Below are 13707 nucleotides of genomic sequence, written 5' to 3'. Positions count from 1 at the left end.
GTGAGTATGCAAATCAGAATCAGACCATATACCAGAATGTTGATCTACTGTTCCTACACTAGGCTCTCCATGGTCACCTCTGGTACTGAGAACTTCTGGCGTCAGTTGCAGGCTGAGTGGATCAAGATGGACAAAGATTGGCAACAGTCCTGTTTTAATGTTGTTGACCCAGGTGGGTTCTGTTGGAAGTGGGGCAAGAGCAACTCCTGTTTTGTTAAGAACATAAGAACAGCCTGCTGGATCAGGCCAGTGGCCCATCATGTCCAGCATCCTGTTTTCACAGTGGCCAACCAGGTGCCTGGGGGAAGTCTGCAAGCAGGACCTGAGTGCAAGAACACTCTCCCCTCCTGAGGCTTCCGGCAACTGGCTTTCAGAAGCATACTGCCTCTGACTAGGGTGGCACAGCACAGCCATCATGGCTTGTAGCCATTGATACCCCTGTCCTCCATGAATTTGTCTAATCTTCTTTTAAAGCCATCCAAGTTGGTGGCCATCACTGCGTCCTGTGGGAGAAAATTCCATAGTTTAACTATGCGCTGAGTAAAGAAGTACTTCCTTTTGTCTGTCCTGAATCTTCCAACATTCAGCTTCTTTGAATGTCCACGAGTTCTAGTATTATGAGAGAGAGAAAAAAACTTTTCTCTATCCACTTTCTCAATGCCATGCATAATTTTATACACTTCTATCATGTCTCCTCTGACCCGCCTTTTCTCTAAACTAAGAAGCCCCAAATGCTGCAACCTTTCCTCATAAGGGAGTCGCTCCATCCCCTTGATCATTCTGGTTGCCCTCTTCTGAACCTTTTCCAACTCTATAATATCCTTTTTGAGATGAGGCGACCAGAACTGTAGACAGTATTCCAAATGCGGCCGCAACATAGATTTATACAACGGCATTATGATATCGGTTGTTTTATTTTTAATACCTTTCCTAATTATCCCTAGCATGGAATTTGCCTTTTTCACAGCTGCCGCACACTGGGTCGACATTTTCATTGTGCTGTCCACTACAACCCCGAGGTCTCTCTCCTGGTCGGTCACCGCCAGTTCAGACCCCATGAGCGTATATGTGAAATTAAATTTTTTTGCTCCAATATGCATAATTTTACACTTGTTTATATTGAATTGCATTTGCCATTTTTCCGCCCATTCACTCAGTTTGGAGAGGTCTTTTAGAGCTCTTCGCAATCCCTTTTTGTTTTAACAACCCTGAACAATTTAGTATCATCAGCAAACTTGGCCACTTCACTGCTATTTTGTTTATGTTCCAGAAGGGAGATAGAGTTAGGCTTGACTACCTTTACCTGTGATACTCTGACTGACTTCCTTCCATTGCGGACTGATATGCTTAGGGAAGCTTATCTGCCCCTCCTCCTTCCACCCTTTCTTCTTCTCTTCTTCGACTGTCCGAGAGAGAGAGGAGACATCTTTGTGGTTGTTCTCTCTGCTGAGTCATGAGGGCAATACCCACGTCTGGGCATTGCGCCTCCAACTTAGTTAGTTAGTTAGAACTAGGTATGCCTTTCCTATCATAGAATCATAGAATAGTAGAGTTGGAAGGGGCCTATAAGGCCATCAAGTCCAACTCCCTGCGCAATGCAGGAATCCAAATCAAAGCATTCCCGACAGATGGCTGTCCAGCTGTCTCTTGAATGCCTCCAGTGTCGGAGAGCCCACTACCTCTCTAGGTAATTGGTTCCATTGTAATATGGCTCTAACAGTTAGGAAGTTTTTCCTGATGTCCAATCGAAATCTGGCTTCCTGCAACTTGAGCCCATTATTCTGTGTCCTGCACTGTGGGATGATCAAGAAGAGATCCCGGCCCTCCTCTATGTGACAACCTTTCATGTACTTGAAGAGTGCTATCATATCTCCCCTCCTCTTCTCAAGGCTAAACATGTCCAGCTCTTTCAATCTCTCCCTATAGGGCTTTGTTTCCAGTCCCCTGATCATCCTTGTTGCCCTAGAGAGGTAGTGGGCTCTCCGACACTGGAGGCATTCAAGAGGCAGCTGGACAGCCATCTGTTGGGAATGCTTTAATTTGGATTCCTGCATTGCGCAGGGGTTGGACTTGATGGCCTTATAGGCCCCTTCCAACTCTACTATTCTATGATTCTATGAAAAACTTGGACACTGACCAAGCTACCTCAAGAAAGTAAAGCTGTAGGCTACAAGAGAAAATTCAAGAAAAAGCCAGATGCTAAAGGAAATGCTGAGAGATAGAAGACGTCATCAGAAAACGTCTGTATATCAGCACTGTTACCAGGCCAGATTTGGCGGCAGCCATGGGATACCAGTGCAGAAAAACCAGCTTGCCAACCAAGAAGGACTGGGAAGCAATCAAAGATGCAACAGTCTCATGGAGTCAGAAGAGGTGAGTTCACAAGCCAAGGACATAGACATGAAGCACCATTTAATTAGAGATACCTACCGCAGAGGACTACTCAAGATGGAGTATTATCCAACATAAGACATGACTGCAGACACTCTCATGAAGGTGTTGGGCAAAGTCAGACACTGCAAGCTGTGAGACAAGATGAACCTTGTGGGCTAAACCAAACACTCGTTGAGAAGGGGTGTTGGAAGTGGGGCAAGAGCAACTCCAGTTTTGTTATTTTGTTTATGTTCCAGAAGGGAGATAGAGTTAGAGTCCTCCAGATGGTTGGGCTTGACTACCTTTACCAGTGATGTTCTGATTGACTTCCTTCTGTCACAGACTGATATGCTTAGGGAATCTTATCTGCCCCTCCTCCTTCCGCCCTTCTGTTCTTCAACTGTCTGAGAGACAGGAGTCATTTTTGCCTTTGCTCTTTCTCCTGAGCCATGAGGGTAATACCCACACCTGGGCATTGTGCCTCCAACTTAGTCAGTTAGTTAGAACTAGGTATGCTTTTCCTATCTACTATGTATTTCTATAAATAAAGTAGCTTTTCTTATTTTACTAAGTCTTAAGTCTCAATGATCTCAATGCAGGGTAAAAGCCTCCTTTTAAGGTAAATACACACATGGGCACACACGCAATTCAGACCAACTGCCAATCTCTGCTAAAATATACAAATTTACATAAAAGGTTCTAGTTGACAGGTGGCTCTATCCAGCCATGTAGCCAGGAAAATGACCAGGGTCTAAAACCGGGTTTCCGGCCTGGTTTTGGTACTGAGACGGCCTTGGTCGCCCTGTATGATGACCTCTGTCAGGAGAGGGACAGAGGGAGTGTAACTCTGTTGATTCTCCTTGATCTCTCAGCGGCTTTTGATACCATCGACCATGGTATCCTTCTGGAGAGACTGGCGGAGTTGGGAGTTGGGGGTACTGCTTGGCAGTGGTTCCGCTGCTACTTGGCGGGCCATCTCCAGAAGGTAGTACTTGGGGAACATTGCTCGACACCATTGGCTCTACAATGTGGAGTCCCGCAGGGGTCAGTTCTGTCCCCCATGCTTTTCAACATCTACATGCAGCCGCTGGGTGCGGTCATCAGGAGTTTTGGAGTGTGTTGTCATCAGTATGCTGATGACACACAGCTCTACTTCTCCTTTTCATCTTCCTCAGGTGAGGCTGTCGATGTACTGAACCGTTGCCTGGCCGCAACAATGGACTGGATGAGGGCTAACAACCTGAGGCTCAATCCTGACAAGACTGAGATGCTGTTGGTGCATGGTTTCTCTGATCGGATGATGGATACATACCCTATCCTGGATGGGGTTACACTCCCCCTAAAGGAGCAGGTTCGTAGTCTGGGAGTCGTTCTAGACTCTTCCCTTTCACTCGAGACTCAAGTAGTCTCGGTGGCTCGGAATGCGTTCTACCAACTTCGGTTGGTAGCCCAACTACGTCCTTATTTGAGTAAGGAGGACCTTACATCAGTGGTACATGCTCTGGTAACCTCACATTTGGATTACTGCAATGCGCTCTACGTGGGGCTGCCTTTGAAGACAGTCCAGAAGCTACAGCTAGTGCAAAATGCGGCGGCCAGATTGTTAACAAGGACCAAGCGGTCCGAGCATATAACACCTGTTCTGGCCCGCTTGCACTGGCTACCAATTTGCTTCCAGGCCAGATTCAAAGTGCTGGTGTTAACCTATAAAGCCTTATACGGTGCGGGACCACGATACCTGTCGGAACGCCTCTCCCGCTATGAACCGGCCCGTACACTACGTTCTGCTACGAAGGCCCTCATCCGGGTCCCGACTCATAGAGAGGTCCGGAGGGTGGTGACAAGATCTAGGGCCTTCTCAGTGGTGGCCCCTGAACTGTGGAACAGTCTCCCCAAGGAGGTTCGCTTGGCGCCGACATTGTTATCCTTTCGGTGCCAAGTTAAAACCTTCCTCTTTCCCAAAGCATTTTAACTTTTTGCATTTTAATTTAATTTAATTTATTTTCTTGTTATGTTTTCTGTTATTGATTTTGATTGCTTTATTGTTATTGTATTATATTGTTCATTTTATTGTATTTTATTGTTCACCGCCCAGAGAGCTATGGCTAGTCGGGCGGTATATAAGTTTAATAAATAATAATAATAATAATAATGAAGCAAACAAGGTTGCTATGGCAGGGAGGTAGGGACAGTGAAGGTGCTAGACAGCAGCCTTTCCTCAGCATGTGCTAGGAACCTGGTGGGAATGACTTAACCCCTCTGCCTAGAGAGAATGGATGACAAGAGACACTGGGCAATCTTAGAGAGAGAGAGAGAGAGAGAGAGAGAGAGAGAGATAGAACTGTGCCACTGGCTGCCCATTTGCTACCGAACCAAGTTCAAGGTTCTAATTTTGGTGTACAAAGCCCTACATAGCTTGGGACCAGGATACCTGAAAGACTGTCTTATCCCTTATATACCCAGTTGATCACTGAGCTCTGCAGATGAGGGCCTCCTGCAGATACCATCTTATCAGGAGGTCCGTTCTGCACAACACGGGAAACGGCCTTTAGTGTGGCAGCACCTACCCTGTGGAATTCCCTCCCCTTAAATATTAGGCAGGTGCCATCTCTGCTATCTTTTCGGCACCTTCTGAAGACTTTCCTCTTTCAACAAACCTTTTAAGTTGGGACCTATCCCAGTCTGCATCTGTGTTAGAATTGCTGTTAATAGGTTTTTTTTAATGTTTTTAACCCTTTTTAAAATATGTTTTTAAAGCTTTTTTAACGTTTTGTTTTAATGTATTTTAAGGTCTTCATGATGTTTTAAAGTGTTTCTAGTGTTTCTGTTTGCCGCCCTGGGCTCCTACTGGGAAGAAGGGCGGGATATAAATCAAATAATAAATAATAAATAAAGCAGTATATCTGAGAGAGAATATCTCTCCCTACTGGAATAGTGTATGGTGCCTATTGGGAGTCGACATGCTTAAAACCAACAATATGGGGGCGAGGAGGCAAAGAATGGCCTTTGAACATACGAATAAACTTCTTGTTAGATCAGACCTAAGGCCCATCTACTCTGGCATGTTGTTCCCATATTTCCAACTAGATGCTTATGGGAAGCCCACAAGGAAGACATGAGTGCAATAGACTTGGCATGGCTCTATGAAAGGATGCTCTCTCTCCCCTGGAGGTTGGTGAACCAATGCACCTGCCTCTCCCTCTGAAGACACCTAGATTTAAAATGACTGAAAGCTTGGCTGAAGTTGCTAGGTTGGTTTTACTGATGCGGAAATGTATTTTATTTCTATTTTGCTATTGCTAGTTTATGGTTTCCAGAGGAGAAGCCATGTTAATCTGCTGCAGCTAAAGGAGTCTCATGGGATCTGAAAAACTAACAAAATTATTAAGGCATAAGCTTTCATATACAGTCCATGTCATCAGATTAAATTATGGCTATAATGTGTTAATTCACCAGGGTTTTATTTTTATTTATTTATTTTTTTAGAAAAATATGTTTGCAGACTACTTCCAGCATATGAAGCAGAAGGTGTTTAAGATAAAATAAATAAACTGTAGGTATATCAAGGTGTTCAGACTAGATCAGGGCTAATGTCAGGAAAAGGTGGTTGGCTCATTCCCATTGTTCACAGCAGGGATGGGGTGCTGGAAGTGTGGCAATAACAACTCCCATTTCATTCTCTTTGCATACCTAACACAGATAGGATCCTCCAGCTGGTTAGGCTCCCTAACTCTACCTGTGTGCCTCTACCTGTCTTCTTTCCATTGTAAACTGATACTCTCAGGGAGCTGACCTCACTCCCATCCTCTCTGTCCTTCTTCTTCTCCATCCGGCCAAAGGAGAGGAGACATTTTGTCTTTGTTCCTCTCCTCTAGCATGGGGCGAATGACCAAGCCTGGACACTGAGCCTCCAGTTTAGTTAGTTGGTGAGAACTGGTTATGCCTTTCATATCAATGATGTATTTCTATAAATAAAGTAGCTTTTCTTATTTTACAAAGTCTAAAGTCTCAGTGATTTTAATACAGAGTAGACGCTTGCTCCTTTCAGGTAAATCGCACAGCACGTGTAGCTTCATAGGAGACCCCAGACCTCCAGCTGGACTCTAACTATGGAGGGCTGAAGCTAGTCACGACATGGTAACAGATGGAAGCAGAGTTTGGCATCATCAGTTGGCAATCACAGGCACCATTTTGACATCTAATTACACTTTGGAAATGGCTAAATTCCCTGCCACACTGATTTCCTTGTATTAAGGAGTTCCATAGTTCACCTTTCTTCTAGCTAAGTGCAGACACTGGCTTTGACCTCAGATCCCCTATTTTAGACATAATTTGCTGATCCAGAGGCTTTAAGTGGCAAAGTACTTTTATATTTTCCGTCTCCCTACCATACCTCTCAAGGTGTTTTTACTCTTCTGTAATTTTATTTCCCCCCTAAGAACTTGTTTTCCCTCCTCCTTCCTTTTACATTCACTTCTTCCTCCTATAACAGCTTTCCCTTCTTTATCCCCTTCCTTCCAATTCCCAGTTAAAATTTTTAATATCTTATCTCTTTTTCTAATTGCATTTAACACCTCCTCTGGACCTTTCCCCTCAGAAGAGGGTGACCTCCCTCCCTGTCTGCCTAAACTTCTCTGTGTCCTGCCACCTTTGCTCAGCAGGTGCTGACCTCTGTCCAGCCAAATGACTAGGGGACCTGTGTGGGGTGGTGAGGAAGGGTGCACTGAGGCCCATCTGAAAGTGAACAAACAATGTTTTAAAAATAAAATAATCTTTGTGGCAGTAAAGTGCGGTAGGGGAAATTAGTAACGACAGCTAGGTGGCCCCCTTAGGCACCTTTGGAGGTGAAGGGTGGTTCCGGATGCCTGTCTCTCAGGGTTTTACGGCCAGAAACAATGGCAAGGGGCAAACGGTGGCCCTTGAAAAACCAATATATGTATTGTTGGAATATATGTGGTTCAGCTCCAAGTTGTGGGTTGAGGGTGCATTGGGTTAAAAAGGGTAGCTAGAGAGGAGACCTCTTGGTTGCTAGGCTATACCTGTCCTTTGATCTCCTGCTGTCTCTTCCTTCCTGCTAGACTGATATGCATAGGATGTTGATCACAGTTCCTTCCCTCCTTCTTCCTTCTTTCTCTCGTGAGGGAGATATATTCCTTTGTCTCTCCCTCTCCTCCAAGCACAAGGGCAAGCACTGGGCTCAGTGTTTGCAGCTCCAACTTAGCTAGTTAGATATAGGACTCTTTCATATCAAGTATGTACTTCCAGAATAAAGTAGTTATTTCTTATTTTAAAGCTTAAAGTCTCTGTCTGACTAATTTGCAGGGAAGGTATAATCTTTAGCAAGGATTCAAACACACACACATAAGCTCGCTCAGAACTCTCCGTTCCCAGCATCGTGACTCTCCAACATGTATTGCTGCAGAGGCTTTTACAATTAGTTTGCAGGTGGGACCCTTGAGTGAAAGTCAGAGAAGTTCCAGAGGGGAACCATGTCCAAGCCGCTGCATGTTTTATCATGGCTAGAAAGAAGCTGCAATTGCAAGAGGAGGGGAGCGCTTTTAATGTCACATGTGAAAACAGATGCTGCCCACAGCAACTCCCAAGAAGCTTGACAAAAACAATGAGCCCACCTCAAACCAGCCTTTAAGTGCACTGGAAAGAAATATTCTGTTTTACTGCAATTGTCTGGAAAAATCAAAAGAAGACACATTTTGAAATGCGTAAGAAATATGTCAAGAGAATCCTCAGCCTTTGCTCCTGCTCCAAGGATTCCTTCCTAGCTGAGTGAAACATTCACACGAAAAATAGAAGACACAATCTCAAGTTCTTTCTCTGGGTGTGTTTTCCCAAAGGTTTCCTCCCTGCCAGAAGGAACCTTTTATTGTGTTCCCAACTGTCAGTTGGTAGGTTTGGGGTCTGCCATTTCTTCCTTTATATTTTGCCAGGCTGTGTTCTTAAAACTGGGAATGGCAACTTTTCTTAACTTCACAAGCCTGCCCAGCCGAGCCCGTTCTCATCTGGCTTTTGTCCGGGCCAATGAAATTGAAACAGACTGCCTTCAAATCAATCCCTACTTATGGCGAACCTATGAATAGGGATTTCATGGTAAGCGGTATTCAGAGGGTGGTTCCCATTGCCTTCCTCTGAAGCTAGTCCTCCCCAGCTGGCTAGGGCCTGCTCAGCTTGCCACAGCTGCATAAGCCAGCCCCTTGTTGTTGTGTAAATTTGTATATTTGTTAGCAGAGAACGTCACAGTCTGAAATGTGTGTGTGCCAGTGTATGCATTTACCTAAGAAAGAAGGCTTTTACCCTGCATTGAAATCACTGAGACTTAAGACTTAGTAAAATAAGAAAAGCTGCTTTATTTATAGAAATACATGATAGAAAGGCATACCTAGTTCTAACTAGTTGGAGGCGCAACACCCAGGTTTGGGAGTCGCCCTCATGGCTCAGGAGAGAGAGAGCAGAGACAAAGGTGTCTCCTCTCTCGGACAGTTGAAGAAGAGAAGAGAGGAAAGGGCAGAAGGAGGAGCGACAGATAAGCTTCCCTAAGACATATCAGTCTAACAAAGGAAGGAAGTCAGTCAGAGCATCACAGGTAAAGGTAATCAAGCCTATCTATCTGGAGAACCCTAACTCTATCTCCCTTCTAGAACATCAACAAAAGAACTGTTGTGGTTTAGTTTAAATTAGTTTAAGCAGAGAGTAACAGCGGTCTGAAATGCTAGTGTGCCAGTGAGTGTGTGCTTTTACCTAAGAAAGCAGGCTTTTACTCTGCATTAGAATCTCTGAAACTTAAGACTTAGTAAAATAAGAAAAGCTACTTTATTAATAGAAATACATAGTAGATAGAAAGGCATACCTAACTACCTAACTAAGTTGGAGATGCAATGCCCAGGCGTGGGAACTACCCTCATGGCTCAGGAGAGAGAGAGCAGAGACAAAGGTGTCTCCTCTCTCAGACAGCTGAAGAAGAGAAGAGAGGAAAGGGCTGAAGGAGGAGAGGCAGATAAGCTTCCCTAAGACGGAAGGAAGTCAGTCAGAGCATCGCAGGTAAAGGTAATCAAGCCTATCCATTTGGAGGACCCTCACTCTATCTCCCTTCTGGAACAGAAACAAAAGAACAAAACAGGAGTTGCTCTTGCCCCACTTCCAACAGCCCTTCTTTGTCTGCAATTGCCAGCTGGGGGGCAACTGGGCTCCTTGGGACTATGCAGCTTGCCCACGGCTGCACTGGTGGCAGGGCAGGTAACCCCTGAGCCACTCACTGTGGGGGTGATATTTACCTGGCCCTTGACACCCAGGAGACACGAGTGGAGATTTGAATTCACAGACTTCTGGAGGCAGAGGACGTCACCGGAGATGGACCCACGGAGGCCGCGAGGCTGGGCTGGGCTGGGCTAAGCGCCGCCTAGCTTTTGCCTAAATGCCCTTCAGGGCAGCGAAATCAGTTTTGAGGGGTTGCTGTCGCTTGCCACATTCTCAAGGAGACCCTTTTCTTTACTTCCACACCCTGCTCCCCCCCTCTATTCTTAGCATTTAAAAAGTCGAGAAATATAAATAAAGATGTTAAAGAGCGAGTTACTGTGAGATATTAATCTGACCGATAATGCTTCTCTAAATGCCCGACAGCCGGTTATAATCTGAACGCGCAATTCCATTTGCGTTGCCTGGAGTAATTTACGATATTTTGAACTGTTGTTCATACATCAATATCAATCGGCGCAGTTCATCTCACATTTAAAACTTGCACAAAATAAAATCAATAGTTGATGCATTTGCCCCAGATTGCTTTGCTTTGCTTTGCTAGCGGCCAAGAAGAGCGTGTTGGGGGAGGGCAGAGCTGAGGCGGCGGAGAGAGCAAACTTCCCTAGAAGGCGGCCTTTGGGCAGCCAGTAGCGCTCGGGGGACCTCCATGACCCACCACCTCGCTGCCGGGAGGAGGCCAAGGGTGGGGTGTGGGCTAGGCCCGGCGAAGTACTGGTGGCGCCGCTTCCGCGTGGCCAAGATCTGCCCTGGAGCCGGGAACTATTGGCGCAGAGGGTGGACCTTCAGTCCGTGTGGTTACTCCGCTCACCGGTTCCCCGCAGAAATGATCAGGGAAGCGGTGCTGCTGTGGCTACTCACACGGGCAGGTTCCGAAGGGTCACTCTGACTTCCCAGCTCTGAGGAGGAAACCAGCGGGTCGATTCTTCTGGAGGAGGAGTGATGCTGCCGTCCTGGCGCTGAGCATCTTTCAGGGGGAGCAACCCCATGTCCGTCCCCTGGGGGGAAGGGGGCGGGCGGGCAGCGGAAAGGCGAGGGGAAAGAGGACATGAAAGGGAAGAGGGGAGCCCCACCATGCTCCCCGCCTCCCCTAGTCCCAGTCCCAGTCCCGAAGACTGGTTAGTTTGACCCCCTTTCCTCTAGGAGAAAGGACGTCTTTGTCAACAGAGTCTGAGATCAAGGATTGATTCCTTCCAGGATCGATCTATGCAAATAAGAAACGAGTCAGGCCCTCCCAGCACGGCAGTTCCAAACCAAAGTGAAATCTCTCCACTCCCCCGCCCCGCCGGTGGCAAGCGGGAGAACGGAAAAGGAACCACCCAGATTCGAGGAAGGTTTGCCCGTCCCCATCCACCCTCAGCCCGTTTCAGAACTAAATGCGCCCGAAGGCTGGAGCGCACGGGACGTCTACGGCGTGTGCATTCTCAGGGCCGGCTTTCCCGGTCTGCCTCCTGGCAGCCGCTACTCTTGCATGTGGCTCTCACGATGAAATGGCCATTTTGCCCGCGCCAGGGACGAGTCCAGAGCGACCTGTCTTGTCTCAAGTACCAAATCCTCAGGCGAGGACGACGTGCCCTCTAAATCAGATTCTAACAACATTGCACCAGGGAAGAAATCGGGAGTTTTAACCGCAGGCGGAATCCAGGCAGAAATAAGAACCGCACGGGGGGGGGGAACCAGCACCTCCAAAAGCCAGGAACTTCAGCTGGCTCTTGCAAGCGATGCGCGCCAGTCCCCGTGCCGTCTTAGAGCCCAATGCGAGGTTTTTACAACCTGAGCCCCAATTCCTCTATAGACCTGGCTTTAACCAATGAATTCAATCCTAATAATTCACACCTGTTTCTTTCTCCACACAGCCAGTCGTACTGCAAAGAGAGAGATGAACTTTTGCGCAACACCGACTCCTATGTAAATAAGCCGCGTGTGTCAAGCGATATATACAACCCAGAAGGAAAAAGCCGGGAGCCCCCAGACCCTCCCAGAGACCCTCTGTTCTGACCCTCTTCGCTCCGAATAGGAGGGGTAACCTATTCTATTCTAGGCCAACTCTCAACTCCCATCTCCTTAAGATTTTGTGGGCCAATTTTTAGGTCTCAATTGCTCAAAAACAAAGCAAAGCAAAAACGTCTAGAACATGTGAAATGATTGGTCCAAAAGTAATCACAGTAACGAGCTCAGGAATCACACACCACAACAGGAACTGAACAGTTTGCTCTAGAGATGTTCTCCGATGTGTGGGGTGCGCCTGCACACACGCACACTGTGATCCAAAGGCATCGGCTTCCACCACGTGGGGCATGAATCCGGATAGCCTGGGAGCAGCTGCCGCGTGTGGCTGCCTTCCACAGCTCCTACTAGACACAACGGCGCGCCTGTGGACACCAGGAGCGGGCGCAGAAGCCCCTGCAAGGGGAGGGGGCTTCCAATATGGACCCGATTGGCCTCCCATCTTGACACAACTACCCACAAACCTTGTAGCCGACCTGCGCGTCTGAACACCAGCCGGATCCCTGCCGGCAGGAAGCGACCGAAAAAGGCTTAATTCTCCTGGCGGGTGTGCCACAGTTTGGGAATCCGGGGAGGGCGGGGGAGTTTGACCGAGCCAGCCAAGGAGAACAAAGCCGAGAGAGCCTTTTGCTGCCCGGGTGCAAGTGCAGCCACCTTCGTCGCCCCCCCCCTCGCTCTGCACTGAGAAGGAGCTGAGCTCGAAATAAGTCCCCCCCTAGCCCCTTCCCCCCCCCGCCGCCTCCTCACCTGCCAGCCTGAGCGCCGACATCCGCTGGAATTCCGGCTCCTGGAGCCATTTCCACATCCTCCGAAAGGTCTCCCGACCGGATTTGAGTTTGCTCCAGGGCTTGGGGTTCCTCAGCAGGTCCGAGAGCGTTCCCTGGGAGCGGCAGAGGACTCGCTGGGCAAAGATGGCCTGAGGGATGCTGTAGCGCTTGAGCTCGGTGGTGATCCGCTGGGCGACCTCTTTGGTATTGATCTCCTCCATTTGCCCTGAAGCGCCCCCGCTGCTGACCTGAGAGGCCGCGACTCCCGGGTGGGGTTCCCTGGAGCCGGAGCCCAAAATCCGTCCCTGGCTCTGGGCGCCCAGGTGGTCATGGGGGTGGTGCGGGATCCCGTGGAAGGGCACCATGCCGGCAGAGGTAGGGGGGAGGTGCTGGTCGCCCTGCCTGACTAACATGGCAGAGTGATGGGCTTCGAAGCCATCGGGGTTGAGCATCTTCTCCGAGGCGGGCATGGTAGCCCCAGGGTGAGCGTAATGAGGGAGCCCTTGCTGGGCGCTGTGGAGCCCGCCTAGACCAGAGCCGGAGAGCGGAGAGAGGCTCTGCCCCATGCCGCTGACATCCTTGGGGCGGTAGGGCGAGTACAGGTTGTTCATGGAAGTGGCCAGGCTCCTCTCGTCGCGCATGAGGGTGAAGCTGCCACTCACGTTGCCTGCCAGCCGTTGGTGAGGGTGGTGGTGGTGGTGATGGGGGAACTTGTCCGACACGGTGGAGATGGGCGGCAGCGGCTGCAAAGGCGTGAGGGTGGTGTAAGTGCTGCTCATGCTCATGCCGGGGGGTGTCTCGCAAGCCATGGTCATGGTGGGGTGCAGTGGCCCGCCCAACGGGTGCTCCGTGGGGCTCCGGTGGTGGTGCGGGTGAGGCGGGTACTCTCCCGCGTTCAGAATGGAGGCCATGCCCATGGAGCGAGCGGGATGCACCAAAGGGTTGCTGCTGCTGCTGCTGCGATGGGCCAGAGAGCCACCGGTGTGGGGGTGGAGGTGGGGGCTGCGGCTGCTGATCAGATCGGCGCTTGTGGGGCCCAGCTCATGGTTCACCCCGTGGAGGTCGCCGAGATTCTCCATCGCTAGCGTGTTCATGGTGGCCAATCGGGCGTGCGTGCAGAGCGCACATCTATCTGCCTTGAGGTGGCTTGCAGGCACCGAGGAAGCGCTTCCCCTCGCCGGCTGCCTGGAGAGGCACCTTCCCGCCCCCGCGGTGGCGAAGGAGGAACCTGCCGCTCCGGAGGTTGCTCGCCCCGCGGGGCTCTTCGCTAGAATTGGGATGTTATTCTAGGGGT

General features: G+C 49.0%; 1 protein-coding gene across 1 annotated transcript in view; it reads right to left on the bottom strand.

Annotated features, from left to right (window-relative positions):
• The window catches only part of ONECUT1 (one cut homeobox 1), a 58002-nt gene extending 44326 nt beyond the window's left edge, over positions 1 to 13676 (bottom strand). Inside the window, exon 1 of the mRNA XM_061595132.1 lies at positions 12394 to 13676. Within this exon, the coding sequence (XP_061451116.1) occupies positions 12394 to 13507 (1114 nt within the window). The 5' untranslated portion in view covers positions 13508 to 13676. The remainder of the gene's footprint in view (positions 1 to 12393) is intronic.
• Between the last annotated feature and the right edge of the window lie 31 nt (positions 13677 to 13707).

Source organism: Rhineura floridana, chromosome 14 (genome assembly GCF_030035675.1).
Source record: "Rhineura floridana isolate rRhiFlo1 chromosome 14, rRhiFlo1.hap2, whole genome shotgun sequence".
In the NCBI taxonomy this organism is placed as follows: Eukaryota; Metazoa; Chordata; class Lepidosauria; order Squamata; family Rhineuridae; genus Rhineura; species Rhineura floridana.
The sequence above is the reverse complement of the archived record's forward strand: the minus strand, read 5'-3'. Positions and strand labels throughout refer to the sequence as shown.